The sequence below is a fragment of the Prinia subflava genome, chromosome 6, assembly GCF_021018805.1.
Source record: "Prinia subflava isolate CZ2003 ecotype Zambia chromosome 6, Cam_Psub_1.2, whole genome shotgun sequence".
NCBI classification, from domain to species: Eukaryota; Metazoa; Chordata; class Aves; order Passeriformes; family Cisticolidae; genus Prinia; species Prinia subflava.
The window spans coordinates 6,480,700-6,496,466 of record NC_086252.1 but is presented as its reverse complement, the minus strand read 5'-3'; the positions used below and the strand labels follow the sequence as shown (position 1 = coordinate 6,496,466).

General features: G+C 45.2%; 1 protein-coding gene across 1 annotated transcript in view; it reads left to right on the top strand.

The window, feature by feature from the left end:
- The window catches only part of TRPM8 (transient receptor potential cation channel subfamily M member 8), a 42,164-nt gene that overhangs the window by 21,802 nt on the left and 4,595 nt on the right, over window positions 1-15,767 (top strand). The window contains exons 16-27 of the mRNA XM_063400008.1: window positions 239-368; window positions 1,396-1,541; window positions 2,016-2,128; window positions 2,712-2,928; window positions 5,409-5,500; window positions 6,224-6,362; window positions 7,108-7,279; window positions 7,430-7,607; window positions 9,987-10,177; window positions 11,908-12,007; window positions 13,148-13,181; window positions 14,466-14,552. Of these exons, the coding sequence (XP_063256078.1) occupies window positions 239-368; window positions 1,396-1,541; window positions 2,016-2,128; window positions 2,712-2,928; window positions 5,409-5,500; window positions 6,224-6,362; window positions 7,108-7,279; window positions 7,430-7,607; window positions 9,987-10,177; window positions 11,908-12,007; window positions 13,148-13,181; window positions 14,466-14,516 (1,563 nt within the window). The 3' untranslated portion in view covers window positions 14,517-14,552. The remainder of the gene's footprint in view (window positions 1-238; window positions 369-1,395; window positions 1,542-2,015; window positions 2,129-2,711; window positions 2,929-5,408; window positions 5,501-6,223; window positions 6,363-7,107; window positions 7,280-7,429; window positions 7,608-9,986; window positions 10,178-11,907; window positions 12,008-13,147; window positions 13,182-14,465; window positions 14,553-15,767) is intronic.

The window sequence follows — 15,767 nt, the reverse complement described above, 5'->3', positions numbered from 1 at the left end:
TAATTTAATGATTGTAGATTCAAATAGATCATTCTGTCCAGGGAACTGTGAAACTGCAAAATGGAGGATAACTTTTAAAGACTTCCACCTGGTGTAGTGAAAGGTGTCCCTTCCTGTGGCAGAGGACTGGGATGAGATGGTGTTTAAGGTCCTTCTCAACCCAAATCATTGTGGTTTCAGGATTCCACGATCATGTTCCCTTCTCAGAGGGTTTTGCATGACTTTTCTCTCTCTACAGACCAGAGGCTGCACTTTGGCAGCCCTGGGGGCTAGTAAGCTCCTGAAGAGCATGGCTAAGGTGAAGAATGATATAAATGCTGCTGGTGAGTCTGAGGAACTCGCTAACGAGTATGAGACAAGAGCAGTAGGTAAGTGCCTGCTCTGTGAGTCCTTTAGAAATTTAGTGGGAAGATTCAGAGACCAGGGAATTAAAAACTAGATATACAACATTAAATACATTTTTATGTCAACGTGTGATTTTACTGCTTGGAAATTCCTTCCCCACCATTTGTTCCAGGTAGAAATTTTGTGTCCTGTCTTAAGAGCTTGGCTTCAAAAGTGTTGTGAAGTGTTTTTTTTATTTTTAGGTGGAGAATCTCTTTCATGGGGAAGAAAAACTACTTAGCTCTACTGGCAAGGCTGAAGAAGGGTGCTCACAAACAGGGAGGAGAATATGGAAAAGGGGAAACTTTCCACAAGAGTACTGCTAGTATTCAGGATTGGGAAAAACTACCCTTAAGATTAGAGGGAGTACTTTTGGGGAGTGAGAACAAGTTGCAGGTAAAAAGTAGATTGTTGATTCTGACTTTATAAGGACCAGCTCAAGGCTGTGCTGGAAATATCTTGCTTATTTCCAGAGAGTGTCTCCTATTCCACAAAGGAAAAGTTGCTTAAATAGACTTTTAAAAAGGCGTCTACATCCCTCAGGCCTGATGATTTAGCAAGACACTAAGGAGTGAACATGTGAACAGTGCATTTCCCAGTGAAAAAACATCAGATTCTAACTCTTTCAACCCTCCTGTTAATTTTGGATAGTCTGTAATTCATTAGATCAATGCCAAATGGAATTTAAGAAAACAGGATGAAACAAGTAGATTTACTGAGTCATTTAAGGAGAAACTCACATTTTTTACTCAATTTTTTAGTGCAGAAATAAATGCTGTCTGTGTGATGTAGTGTTACAGTTTTCCATCCAGACATGAATTCTGTATCCAAAGTTGAAGATGTGCCAGTGGGATTGCAAAGGGATGCACTGTCATTCTGCAGTGCTGAAAATGTGAAAAGGGTTCTTGTCTACATGCGTTGATACTACAAATATTACACTAAAGATACATTCACCCAAGTCGGTGGGAAATTGGAGCTGGTGCTCAGTGTGGAGCTGCCTCTTTCTTCCAGAGCTTTTCACCGAGTGCTACAGCAATGATGAAGACCTGGCTGAGCAGCTGCTGACTTATTCCTGTGAAGCCTGGGGAGGGAGCAACTGTCTGGAACTGGCAGTGGAAGCCAGAGACCAGCAGTTCATTGCCCAGCCAGGTGTGCAGGTAATGGCACTGAAGGGAAGGTGAACATGAACCTTTTGTGCTCTGACAGGAGGTGTGGCTCCTCTACCCACACACGTAAATCAGGAGGAAAAAAATCTTGACTTGGGGCTGTAAATCCTAATGAACTGGATAATAAAGACTGCCTGAAGTGCTTCCTGCTTTGGGCATGCACAGTGTGGATGAGCATTGCATATCATGCAGTGGTTTATAAGTGTTTTATTAATCAGGTCAAGTCCTGCTCAGCCTCATTTTTAACTCCTCACCACATAGATGGAGGATGGCTGCCCTAAGGAGCCAGCACGCTGTTACTGATGCAGAAAGCTTTCTGTTTTGTTGAAACAGAAATCTCTAGTTTTTTGATTGAATTCTCAAAGTTTGGGGCTTATTTTTACCAAATCAAATGTTCTAAAATAGCATTCTTAGGTTATTTTATTGCTGTTAGACCAAGTGAGGGTGTTTCCTTCTTCCCTGCAGAATTTCCTTTCCAAGCAATGGTATGGAGAGATTTCAAGAGACACTAAGAACTGGAAGATTATTCTGTGCCTGTTCTTTTTCCCTTTAATAGGCTGTGGTTTCATCTCATTCAGGTAATCATCTGACTTTTCATTAGTGGGAAAATTTTTCAGAGGGAAAGCAAGCTAATTAGTTGTAGAATCTTAGGGCAAATCAGGCTGGCTGGCAATGATCCAATCCAACCCTTTGCTCAAACAGGGTCAGCTGGAGCAGGTTGCCCAGGACTGTGTCCAGTTTTGGGTATGTCCAAGGGTGGAGACTCCACAGCCACTCTGGGGAAGCTGTTCTAGTGTTCAGTCAGTCTTAGATAAAGGTATTAAAAAGCCAAATGAGCTTTTGACAGTTTGTGTTTCACTCTGAGCTTGGATTTGAGATACAGAATCACAGGATGGTTTGGGTTGGAAGGGACCTTAAAGCTTATCTTGTTCCAGCCCCTGCCATGAGCAGGGACACTTTCCACTATCCAAGCCCCCATCCAAGCTGGAAGATGCACCAGTTTACTGACGTGCCTGAGGGTAGTGGACACAGGGTGTCTCTACCTCTAAAGTAACATCCTGAGCTAGACTTTGCATGCTTCTCACTTCTGCTTTAAAGAACCAAATGTTTCCAGCCATAAAAGCTATGCTTTGAGACCTTTCCCCTCTCTTAATTCCTCAGGAAAAAGCCTGTGGAGAAGAGTAAGAAACTCTTCTTGTATTATGTGTCTTTCTTCACCTCCCCCTTTGTGGTCTTCTCCTGGAATGTCATCTTCTACATCGCTTTCCTGCTGCTCTTCGCCTACGTGTTGCTCATGGATTTCCAGAAGGAACCCACGGCCCTGGAGATCATCCTTTACGTGCTGGTCTTCATTCTGCTTTGTGATGAAGTGAGACAAGTAGGCAGCGCTTGCAGCCCCAGAGAGTTTAGTGTTAGAGCCACAGCCTTGTGGTTTTTCCCCTCCAAGGCAGTGCAGGCTGGTGCTCAGGGGAACCACTTCCTAGCAGAGATGCTCAGGGCTCAGTGAGGGATTTTTTCCTTTGATATTTAATTCCTCCTTGTGCCCCTGTAGCTGCAGTATCTGTGCACCAAGAGGATAAGCTGATGCCAGTGCAGATGTTTCCCAGGAATGCTTGGTTTGCCAAGGTAGTTGATAATAAAGGGTTAGATTTAGCACATTTATCTTGGTGCATACCTTTAGATAAAGTCATTCCTTCTTCTCCTCTCTACATTCCACCCCCTTTCTTTTTTATTTTACCAATAAGCCACATATCTTTATGCATTTCTATTTAGCTTTTAATCATCTCTACAGTTTTTGTTGGTTTAGTGTAGAATCAGGGATCAGCTTTGGGTTACCTGTGGTGTGGGACCAGCATGTGGGACTGCCTTTATAACCAGCCACTTAGCTGGTATCTTCTCCTCACTTCACATGAAATCTGGTGGGTTTTGGACAAGCTGGTCTCTGCCAGTCTGTGGTCAGAGCCGTGGGAGGATGCTGGGGGAGTCAGAGGAGCAGTGGGTGTGTGGGTTTTGTGCAGTGCTGCTTTCTGACTCCCCTGTAAGGCCCTAGTTGCCTCATGAGTGTTTGTGCCTGATCTGCTGGATCATCCCACCCTGCAGTAATGGTTTTTACGTGAGCTCAAATGACAGTTCTGATGCTGCTGTTGCTGGGGTCTTTTCCAGTTTTATTAGTCAAGGTGGAACCCTGTTTATGGCAATGTTACTTGCTAAGAAAATGGGGGAAAAGTCAGAGACTTTTTTTTGCCATGAAAACACTAATGGAGTGTTTGTTTCTGCTGATTTAGGTTCTGGTGTCTCTGGACCTGTCCTTGCACATCCTGTGTGTATACCCAGCAAAAGTCCTGGGGAAAACCTTAGAGATAGAAACCTTATTTTCCTAATAATGTCCCTTTTTCTCACTACCCTGAGCAGGTAGAACTGCTGCAATTCCCATTAGTAACTGGTGGCCAGAATGTACCAATTTGGCAGTGGAGGCAGCTAAAACAGAGACTTTATTGAAGATTTAAAGTTATTTCAAGCCAGTGTTCTGGCTGTAGAGCTGTTTTCCTGAGGAGGAGAAATGGAGCAGAGAGCAGAGCGGTGTTCCAGTCCTCTAAACTTCTCAGGAAAGTTCCTCCCTGGCTTCCCCTGAGATAGACCACGTGTGTATTGGTCTCACCTTGCATCAAAATTGTGTCTGTGTTGCTTATATTAAAAAAAAAAAAAAAGAGAGAGAGAGGTAGCTCAGATTTTGTTTTCACATCCAAGGCAAAGTAAGAGCAGCTTGCCTGGGGTCCCACTGTAGCTGCTGCAGTTGGATAACTGGCTCTGGAGAGAAACCAGCTCTTGGTCAGGGACAGTCTCTGAACTAGAAGCCACTGGCTCAGCCCTGCTTTCACTTCTGGTGGTCCCAGGGATTTGTAAGTAGCTGGAGCTGCTCCCAGTCCCATTTAGCCATAGTGAAATTGGAGAAGCCTTTTCCCTGCTGTCTCCTTAGCCACATGGAGGTAGCCTCCAGCCAGGTGAGTGGGTAGAGTGGTGGGGTGTGAAGGAAAGCCCTGTTTTCTCCAGTGCTGAAGGAATGTGGACAGAACCTCTTTGCCACTTCACCTCTCAGCAGTGGGAACTGCTTGGAAGTCAGAGGACTGACCTGTGCCTCATTCCCAGATGTTTGATTTAGGGAGCTACTGGGCAGAGACAGCACCTGGGAGAAAACTCCCTTTGATTTCTGTTTCCCATAGAAGTGCTAAGGGCAGAATTGCCTTCCCTAGATATGCCATTCAGAGGTTCACTGAGCAGTACTCTCCGAAGCTTTGACTTTGTCAATGAAAATTGAAATTTTAAAGAATAACGACTGGGGATATAGTTTATTTCTCTAGGCCTGGTGGGTTACACTTCTTGTCCTTATGAGTAACCTCTGAATTGACTCCAGGAGTTGGTTCTTGCACAGACTTTGGATCCAGGCTGCTGTGCCGGTCAGTCTGGGAGTGAGCAGGGATTCTCACCAGACTTGCAATTCAGAAATAAAGAGCTATGTAATTAAAAGAATAAATTAAATCTGCATCTTGGATCCAGAGCCTGTGCATGTAGCCGGGCAGACTAGTGAAATGAGCTCTGTGAAGGGAGAGAAGCCAGGACGCATCAGCTATGCTTAAACTGTGACATCCCTTCCCCCCCCAAGGTGTTTCCTGAGTCACACCAAGAGCCAAAAAACCAGGTTGCCAGTAACTTGTGGCATTGCTGGATACATTAAACCCCTCATTCTGGGGAAATTGAAAGCCACCTGATCTCTGGTGTTAACTATTGCGTGACAAAAAGTTAATTGGACAAGAAAACTGTGCTGTGTGGGGGTTACTTTCTGTTCCTTTTCCTTCCCAGTGGTACATGAACGGCAGCAAGTATTTCTCAGACCTGTGGAATGTTATGGATACCCTTGCAATCTTTTACTTCATAGCAGGGATTGTGTTCAGGTGAGTAGTGCCTTCTCTTGTGTCCATGGTACGGCTTTGCTTCCTTGGGGGGTTTTGACTACAACTGGTAATGAAATTTTGGGGAGCAATGTGTTCATGAAATTGCCTTTATGAAGGCCCCAAATACTGATAAGTGTTGACTTAAAAAAAAAAAGTCAGTCAGGAGATCTTTAGGATTTTCTGTGGCTCTTGTTATTGAGTATTTAGTATGACCACCTGGGCTTTGTGTTATATTTAAGAGGACTGTGATTATTCCTACAAGAGCCTAACAATGTCATTATCTCCTAGAAGCTGTTTTACACAATGGGGTGAGTTTAAAACCATAGCAAAGTGATGGAAAAACATTTTCCAAAGCAATTACTCAGTCAGCTGTAACTTAGTCCTTGTTGCCTCAGTGCAGTGGAGCAGTTGTTGCACTGTGGTGGTTTGGGAGGGCTGTGGGAGTTGCTCCAGGTACAAGTTTCTTAGCTGTTAATAGCTTTAAGGATAAGAGAAAAATGCAGGGATGATGCATGTCAGGAAGGAAGGGTGTAAACAAGTGTGCATTAACCACCTCTGTCACCTGTCACTAGATGGGGGAGGCCATGGGGCCCTGGATAGCTGTGCTCTGCTTTCCAGTTACTCGCTTTCTACTCTCCATGTCTATGTTCCAGTGTGTTTTTACCTGATTTCTGCATGATTCACCCAAGGCTTCTCTTTGTTTTCTTTTGCTGTCTCCATCAGGCTTCACTCTGATGAAAGCTCTTGGTATTCCGGGAGAGTAATTTTCTGTTTGGACTACATAGTTTTTACCCTGAGGCTCATCCATATTTTCACAGTTAGCAGGAATCTAGGACCCAAAATTATTATGCTGCAGAGGATGGTAAGATTCTGGCAGCTATTCAAGAGAATCTAAATAAATGATGTGGCACTTTTTATTTCCCTCCCCCCTTAAGAATGAAATCCCCATGGTCTGACGGTGGCAGCAAGTTAAATCTGCTAAACAGGATGAATGAAGGTGCAAATGGGACCTAATTAAGAGCAGAGCATTTTTCAGTGTTAAGGGAAAGAGTAAGGATCAGGCTGAAGAACAGCAGAGGAAATTTGCTTCTTGGTAGCTTTTGTCTTCCGTGCCTCAAATATTTCAGTGGTATTTGCTCCCAAGAGTATTCCCCAAACGTGACAGCGATGACAGAGGGTACAGGAGGAGGATTTTGGTGCTCCACTGCATCCATCACATGAGTGAGTACCTGAGGAACAGGGTGGTGAGGACCCTCATGCAGTGCTAGAAATCCATGAAACCATTGGCCAGAGTGGCTGTAAATGCTGGTTGGGAAGCCACCCAGAGTGGCATTTCCAGAAGCTTTCACCTCACAGGGGATGAGGTGAGCCACAGTCCTTTTACCTGGTTTTGGCTTTTGTGGAGCCTATCAGATGCCAGGGGGCTATCCTGTATTCTGAAACATGCCTTGCTTTTATGGTTGCATAAATATTTTTGAAGTTCTCTGAATGGGGGTACTCAGTTGTTACCGTGCGTGTTGGTGAAGTTAGGAGCAGAAAGCCATCCATGTGTGGCTTGCAACAGACCTGCAGTGGGGCACTGATTGATGCCTGTTGTCCTTTTCCAGATGATAGATGTCTTCTTCTTCCTCTTCCTCTTTGCTGTGTGGATGGTGGCCTTCGGTGTGGCCAGGCAAGGCATCCTGAGGAAGAACGAGCACCGCTGGGAGTGGATCTTCCGCTCGGTCATCTACGAGCCCTACCTGGCCATGTTTGGCCAGTACCCCGATGATATTGATGGTATTTATCTTCTGGGAGGGTCTCTCCTTCTCGAGGTTGTCCAGCCCTGTGCTGACCCCTTGCCTCCAAGTCTGATGGGGAGGCAGGACCTGGGGCTGGGCCCAGCAGAACAAGGAGCTCACTGTTGGCTCTCCCCTCTCACTCTCTGAGGTACTACCTACAACTTTGACCACTGCACTTTTTCTGGGAACGAGTCCAAGCCCTTGTGCGTGGAGTTGGATGCCAACAACCAACCCCGTTTCCCAGAGTGGATCACCATCCCCCTTGTGTGCATTTACATGCTCTCCACCAACATCCTCCTGGTGAACCTGCTCGTGGCCATGTTCGGGTGCGTAACGAAGGAGCGATGGCTTCCTGGTCATCTCTGCTCTGACATATCTCTGGGAAAGGGAGTCGAGTGCTGGAAAACAGCAGGAAGGCAGACCTTGCCTCTGCATCTGTCACAGCAGCCTGGGGAAGCTGGTGCAGCAACCTGGGGAGGGATTGCTGCCTGTCCTTTGTCTCCATCTCTAAGCATCCTCTACATGGTTGGTGTGGTGCAAACCCCCGTGGGTCACACGGGGTGATGTGGGTCAGGGCCTTACCAAGTGTGAGGTGCTGCCCAAATGACCTTGCTAGAGTAAATAAATCACTCTTCTGGACACTGGTTTTATTAACCTGAACTGCTCTGTGGTGAGGGTGGGTCTGGTACTGCATTGATGGACCTGCCATTTATTGTTCTGACTTAGACCACAAGCAATGGGCCACATCCCCTTGGGACATGCCAAAGGACTTTGTCTTGATAAGAGCCATCGCCTCTAGACCAGCAAGGGCAGGGAAAATAGTCTCAGCTCCTTCCAGAAATCTTTGTTGGATTCACTGCAAGCTCTGACACAGAGTTGATTTAATCATGGGAAGTCCTATGTATCAGACTTTGGGGTGTGTTGCCTTTGTGTCTCACTTGGGAATGCAGCTGGATTAGTGCTGTGGCTCTGTTCCCATTCCCAGCCCTGCTCCTTTTCCACTTTACACTCACAACGTAACAAGAGAACTCAAAACCTCTGGCTCCCACTCTTAAGGACCACGTGGTTTATTTTTGTGTTTTGATGGTACCTTGGCAGAAAGTTGCTTTGGCAACAAGAGTATTGACAGGACTCTTGGGGCTGCTCAAGAGGATCTCTCACCCAAAAACTGCCAGTGTTTCCTGGCCTGAGATGAAACGTTTGAGTGTGATAAATTGAGAATGCCTCAGGGTTTTTTTCTGCTCTCCCCTCAGTTCTGAACCTTCCTCCCCAGGCTGACCTGGACTCTAAAGACTGTCGGAAATGTTATTTTTGGCAAGGCAGCCAGGACAGGTACAGGTATCTGTGCCTGGGGACAGACAAGCATGCTCATACTCCCTAGAAAAGGTGCAAGTATCTCACAATAAGGAAGGAAAGTGTAACAGCCAGCTCTACCCTAAAAGCCTTTAATATTTGCTAGAACACTTACTTTAACAGCCCCTAATGATAAATGCTGTAGTTGATGCTGTTACGGCAGTAAAAAACCTTCTCGTTTTTGCCACCTCTATTTATCTTTTAAACAAAAAGATTTTCCACCAGGTGAAGGTTTTCATTTCATCTCATGTAAAGGTCCATTGGGCTCTCAGCAGAGGCATTTTGGGAGCATCCATCTGCCATTTAATGTCACACTGAAAGGTCAGGCAGCCTGGGAACTGCTTGCTCCTGTGGTTGTTGCTTTGCTGGGTTCATACAGTGCTTTGTGCCGTGGGTCTGATCCATGCCTGGCATATTCTTAATACCACTACTAAAAATCTGAGGCGGTTTTACATTTTTTGTAAGTGTTTTAGTTTTAGGTTTGGTATTTTTCCCTAAGAAAGGAGTTCTCTGCTCAGTTAGTAAGACACAGTATCTTGTGAAGAAACTTCCTGTTCTCAGGTGTCTAGGCTAGAATAAGATTGCTTAGAGCTGAGGTAGTAAAAGCACATGCAGTATTTTCTTCCTATTCAGATTTTTTCCAGTTTATTTGTAACTGCAAGGATTTTTTTCCTACTTAGTTCCTCCCATTTGCAATTAACTCACTAAGAAGAAGAACAAACTAAATAACCTGGTCAATAAAAATTACCACCTTCAGAATGACTGGGGCCCCTAACATCAGAAGGACATGGAACTGCTGGAATGAGTCCAGAGGAGCTGCTCCAAGGGATGGAGCCCCTCTGCCCTGGAGCCAGATTGGGAGAGCTGGGTGTGTTCACCTGGAGAAGAGAAGGCTCCAGGGAGACCTCAGAGCTCCTTCTAGGGCCTACAGGAGCTGCAGGAGAGCTGGAGAGGGACTGGGGACAAGGGATGGAGGGACAGGACACAGGGAATGGCTTCCCACTGCCAGAGGGCAGGGATGGATGTGATATTGGGCAGGAATTGTTCCCTGGGAGGGTGGGGAGGCCCTGGCACAGGGTGCCCAGAGCAGCTGTGGCTGCCCCTGGATCCCTGGAAGTGTCCCAGGCCAGGCTGGACATTGGGATTAGAAACAACCTTGGAGTACAAAGTGTCCCTGCCCATGGCAGGGGTGGATTGGGATGAGCTTTAAGATCACTCCCAGGCCAAACCACTCTGGGATTCTGTGACTGTAAAGCCATGCCCTGGTACAGTGGGGGAATGCTCTTTTCTTGGCTCTGATGCAGCTCTTTGGTGAACAACTAATCCTGGGTGTGTTCTCTCTTTCCCATTAGTTACACTGTTGGGTCAGTGCAAGAGAACAATGACCAGGTGTGGAAGTTCCAGCGTTTTTTCCTGGTCCAGGAATACTGCAGTCGCCTGACCATCCCCTTCCCCTTTGTCATCTTTGCCTACATATTCATGGTGATGAGGAAATGCTTCAAGTGCTGCTGTAACAAAGAAAGCAAAGAGCCATCCATTTGTTGTGAGTTGGATTTTTCCTTGTTGCCCAAAAGTCATCTCTGCAGCAGGTGTATTGCAGTTCCTCCATGGCATCCTGTGCTTATTCCAGGCATTTTGCACTGTGCTAGGAAATTTCCAAGGGCAATCTAGACCTCTGTCATGCAAATCCACTGTGTGCTGGAAATCACTTCAGTAAGATTCAAGTTTTCAAGAGAGATTTATCCAATGCTCTCTTGTCCAAGCCATTTTGGTGTAGAATTGCCTTGTGTGTGTAAATCAATTAAGATTCCAGATTAATCCAAACTCTTTGGAGCTGCCTGTGCTGTTTCCTAGCTTTGCAAGGTTGTGGGTTTGGCTTTTTTGTAATTCATTCTGCTTGCTAGGGGAGGACTGAAAGAGAATAAGCAATTTCCTGGCCCTCTGGATGTAGCCAAATGAGCAAGCCACCTCAAAAATGTGACAAGCCCGTTCTTGAGCCATTTCTTCTTTAATTTCTCTGTCAGAGGACACAGATAGGAATTGTTTTAATGAGCTTCCTCCTCCTCTCCAGCAAATGTATTGTTTTCTCAGCTGGGAGAGCATAAGTTGAGTTAATTGACAGGCTTGTTCCCATCCATCAGCAGCCTGCCTGTTGCCCTGCAGCAGAAGCTGGACTTGTTACCAGTTTAGGAGGGAAGAGCCTGCTTTGGGGTATAAAATTGCTTAGCACAAAATCATTTGGGCTGTCCAAATCACTGAGTGGATGGATTCCTTGCTGAGGAAACTGTTTGATGGCAGATACTCCTTCTCAAATGATGCACAGTTGATGTTGCAGCTCTGAAAGAATGGGAGAGTTAATTAGAGCCACAAAATGATTGCGGTTTTGCTGATGACACGAACTTAGAACCGCATGGAGGAAGCACGTTGATGTATTGACTGCTGTAAAATCCTGCCTTCCCCATTTAACTCTTATGGAAATGGTTGGGATTTGGGTGCTTAAATGCTTGTTGGAATGTGGGAGAATGGCCAAGGGCTCTGTGAGGTCAAAGGAGCACTGGGTGGAACAAAGGCATCTTCAGCCGTTGGCCAGCTCTGAGCTTCTTTGGTCTGTTGATTTTATTTTTTTATTTAAACCCCTGTGGTTTATGCTATCCTCTTGGAACATGATAAAATGCTGAAGTATTACCCTGGAGGACTTTAATGCCTCAAAGTGATCTTCTCTGGATCAACTCTTGAATTTACAGCACCACCACAAAATGCTTTTTAGAGAAGACAATTCTTCATCATTCTGGAGTGTTTCTGTTCAATGAAAAATCACACATCATGGTTCTTAAAAGTGTTGCTCTTAATGATCCAATATGGCATAATGTAGAGACAAATGGAAAGCTCAAACCCAGATGGGAACTTGCTGGAATGTCCTATACCTGTTGAAGCAGAGGCACCTGTGTTAACCAAGACTCATAAAAGTCCAGAAGGACTTTCAGAGCTTGTCAGGTTGTGGGGTGGGGTGTCTGTATTTGTTTGGAGGTCTTTGGGTTTTATGCTTGCTCATATTTTGTATTTTTAGGTGACTCTGGTTGCCAGGAGCGCTCAGTGGAAGGCATTAGTGTCACATGTGTCAGAGCTGAGTCACGGGTGGGCAGTGGGGCTGCGAGGGCTCAGGATGTGGAGAAGGGAACCATTAACCTCTGAATGCACACACCGACCCAGCCTTTTTGCATCTTGGCTTTGGACAGATAAATCAAGTATTTTTTCTTCAAATACATTTCCCAGGCTCAAGAAATGAGGACAATGAAATCCTGGCATGGGAAGCTGTCATGAAGGAAAATTACCTTGTCAAAATCAATACAAAAGCAAGTGATTCATCAGAAGAGTAAGTCTGCCTGTCTTTGTCTTCGTTCTCTTAATTTTCTCTTGAACATTTCTAGTGAAGGCAAGTTTTCAGCAGTTTTAAATGTTTACAAACTAATGAGAAAGTAAATAAACTCAGCATAAATGTGCTTTTTATTTCTAAAGTGAAATAGTGCTTTTTTTGTCTGCTGCAGAGAAGAAATGTCTTCCCATGGTGCTTTGAGACCTCATCACGGGAAGCAGTGCCACCGCTGACTCTTCTTGTAGCATTAGTTTAGGTTGGATATTAGGGAAGAAGTTCTTTATGGAAAGGGTTGTCCAGCCCTGGAACAGGCTGCCCAAGGCAGTGGTGGCACCCCCATCTCGTGGGGGGATTTAAAAGCCGTGTGGATGTGGCACTTGGGGACCCAAGTTAGTGGTGGAATTGCAGTGCCGGGGGAGCAGTTGGACTCAATCATTTCCAACCCAAATAATTCTATGATTATGCAGTTAGCAGAGAATGTTTACCATTAGACCTGGAATCTCAGACATTCCCACAGTGGTAATCCATTTGGAGATCTGTACTTAGTAGCATGAATAGGGAAGACCTCTGAGGAGAGGAAGAGGCTTTGGCATCATGGTATTTGAAGCTGGGAGACCTAGACTTGGATGTTTCTTTGATTGCCAGCTCATGAAAACATTGTATTTGGGATCTGTCTCAGTGTTTGTCAAAAAACCAAAACACTACTAGAGAACAAAACCTGCTCTGTATGATTGCTTAACTTTGCTAACTTCTGGCAGCTTGAGTATTTCCCTTAAACAGAGAGAGCTGACAGGGATGGGCAAGAAAAACCAGACCCTTTCCTATCCATGGGCATGAACGTTGCTGTCCACAAATAAGTGTTTGAGTTAAGAGTACCCAGAAACACACAGCCAAACAAATACCAAAACCATCTCCTTGGTACTAGAAGCAAAAGTGTCTGGAGAAGGAAAATAGAATAGCATCCTGCTAATAAAAATTCACGTGTTAGTTCATTTACTTGTACTAAAAATATGCCAGTTGTGCAGCCCTAGCTCCCTGGGAGGATGGAACACTGGGGGAGGGGGGTTGGGGTGTGGTAATTAGCCAAGTTTTCCTTGATATCCAGACTGATCCCTTTGCTCCATGTTCTCCTGCTTCTAGGATGGTACATCGATTTAGACAACTGGATGCAAAGGTACTTCTGTCTCAGAATGCTCTGGGGAATGTGATTCTCTCTGGTAAAGCAAGGGGTGTGCCACAGCAGGGAAAATGAGCCTCCCAGAGTCATGTGCACTCTTTGTCACTGTCACCAGGACCCCATTTTAATTGGCCTTTTCTACCGTGCTGCTCTGATTCCATAGACAGCAACGTAGGATGTGTAGTGATTAGGACAAGAGGGAATGGTTTTGAACTGAAAGCAGGGTTAGATGGGATAATGAGAAGAAATTCTTGGCTGTGAGGGTGGGCAGGCCCTGGCACAGGGTGCCCAGAGAAGCTGTGGCTGCCCCTGGATCCCTGGCAGTGTTCCAGGCCAGGTTGGATGGGGCTTGGAGCAGCCTGTGTCCCGGCTCACAGCAGGCGTATGGAGCACAGTGAGCTGTAAGGGCCCTTCCAAGCCACAAGAGCTTCATATTATGCTGGAAAATAAGGCAGAAAGACGCTTAGCACTGGAAGAGTGCTCCTCAGTATTCCTTACAGGATGAGCTAGAATAAAAGTAATTTCCATCCTAGAGCAAAACTGCAGCCTTTGGCTGTGTAACAGGCCCATGAAACACCGCTGGGAAGAAGGGGTGTCACACACTTGAAACATCTCCTTCCCAAAGATGTCTGTCAAGTTTGGATTCTGGTGCTGTAGGCATAGGGTAATTAAGCAATATAAAGCTACTAATCTAGCAGAGAGCACATGATGAACACTGTCATACAAATAATTTTTTATGACTGTGATGCTTAAAAGACCTTCACAATGGGTATCTTCTGAGGCTTGACTGAATTACATATTTGGCCTCTGAAGTGGGAAGTGGCTTTGGGATGAAAAAAAAAACTTTTGAGAAGTTCACAGGTGAAAAGACCCACATACATTTCAGTGTAAGTATTTTGATAGCTGTCAAATAATTTAGATTGCAAAATAATAGCTGCCTTCCCAGACTGAAAGGGAAATGGAAAGCAAGTCTGTGGCTAGTGATGCTGCTCTTGAAACTGAAAGGAGATCTGCCAGACTTAATTCTCTCCTGAAAGTACATAGCCATCCCTTGCTTTTCTCTTCTGGTAACTGCTGGTTAACTTGGTGAAATACAGAGGCATCAGGGCTCACTGCATTAATTGCCCTGATGAGCTCTCTAATTGGGAGTGTCCTTTTGAGCACTCTTGCATTTGGTGTAATATTTGAAGAGGCAACCACTTGTTACTTACGTTACTCATTAGCATTGCTTTCCTTCAGCTAGATGGACTTGACAAAAATAACCATCTTCTTTTTTTTAAGCTCTCTGATTTGAAAGGCCTTCTGAAAGAGATTTCCTGTAAAATTAAATGAGTGCAACTGAAATCCAAGAGCAGTTACCAAAGCAGGGTAAGCCCTCTTGAAATCCATTCTCTGCCTTGAAAAAGTTACCAGCATTTGTGGTGTTAAATTGGTGTGTCTTTGAAAGAAGAGTTAGTCTTAATTGTTGATGCTTGCATTCATACTGTCTGGTATTGACTGGGAAAGAAAGGAGACCCAAATTTTCTTCCTCATTTGTGTTATTCCTTCTGAAAAATACAGTTTTCCATCTGGGGTTTCTATCAGTTTTTGGCATAGTTTAAAATACCTTGTTTTGCTTGCTTGCCTTTGAAAAACAGTGAGTAACCCAAGGTTTAGTTTTCTTTGTGTTGGAGGCCCCCTAGAAAATGAGGAGTTGTTGTGCTGGATCCCTTTACCCTTGGTACCTTATAACTCTGAAGAGCAGGCAACCCAAATAGAAAAGACAGAAGTGAGGGCAGGAATAAGGTTTATTTTCCCACTGTCAAAGTGGGGCATTAGGCTGGATTGCTGCACTCTTCCTCTGTCCTGTACAATAAGCTGCAGCATGAAGAGCTGACCCAAAGCCTCCATCCAGCTGAGTGTCTGGTCGTGAGCCTTGTGTCTTTTTGCCTTCAGTTTGGAGGACGAATTGGCTTGGATCCAAAAGTGGGATGTGAAAGGCAAACAGAATACTGATGGATGCAGACAACACTCTTATCTTTAGAGAAAGCACATTAAGAAGCGTAACTGTTAAATGAGAACCTGGAACAACTCGATCAGCCTGGGCATTAGGGCCTGGCTCCTACTTCCACAGAGAGGTTTTGTCCAAGAGAACTTAAACCTGTGCCAAACATTCCCCAGTCAGCTCACTATTTTCCTGGGAGAACTGAATATTTGCTGGACCTAAGTTCCATTTAGTCATGAATGACTTGCAGCCAACTAATTAAATCCACAAGAATTGACAGTTCCTGGGCTGGTTCTGAGATGCGCTGGACTCCAAATTACCTGAAAAACAGGCTGTAGAATAGTGGAACTCTGGAGGCCATTTAGTCCAATGCTGCTCAAATAACTCCAGCTCAGATCAAAGGGAGCTGCAGTGCGGCTGCAAAAGAGGTTGTAATTAGATACAGTGGGGCAGCCTGGGGACAGGGGACAGCGGTTTATGATGGAGCTCGTGGAAAGGGACCTCTCATTATAGATCCTGGAATACAAGACTGGTTTGGGTTGGAAGGGACTTAAAGCTCATCCACTTCCACCCTCTGCCATGTGCAGGGACACCCTCCC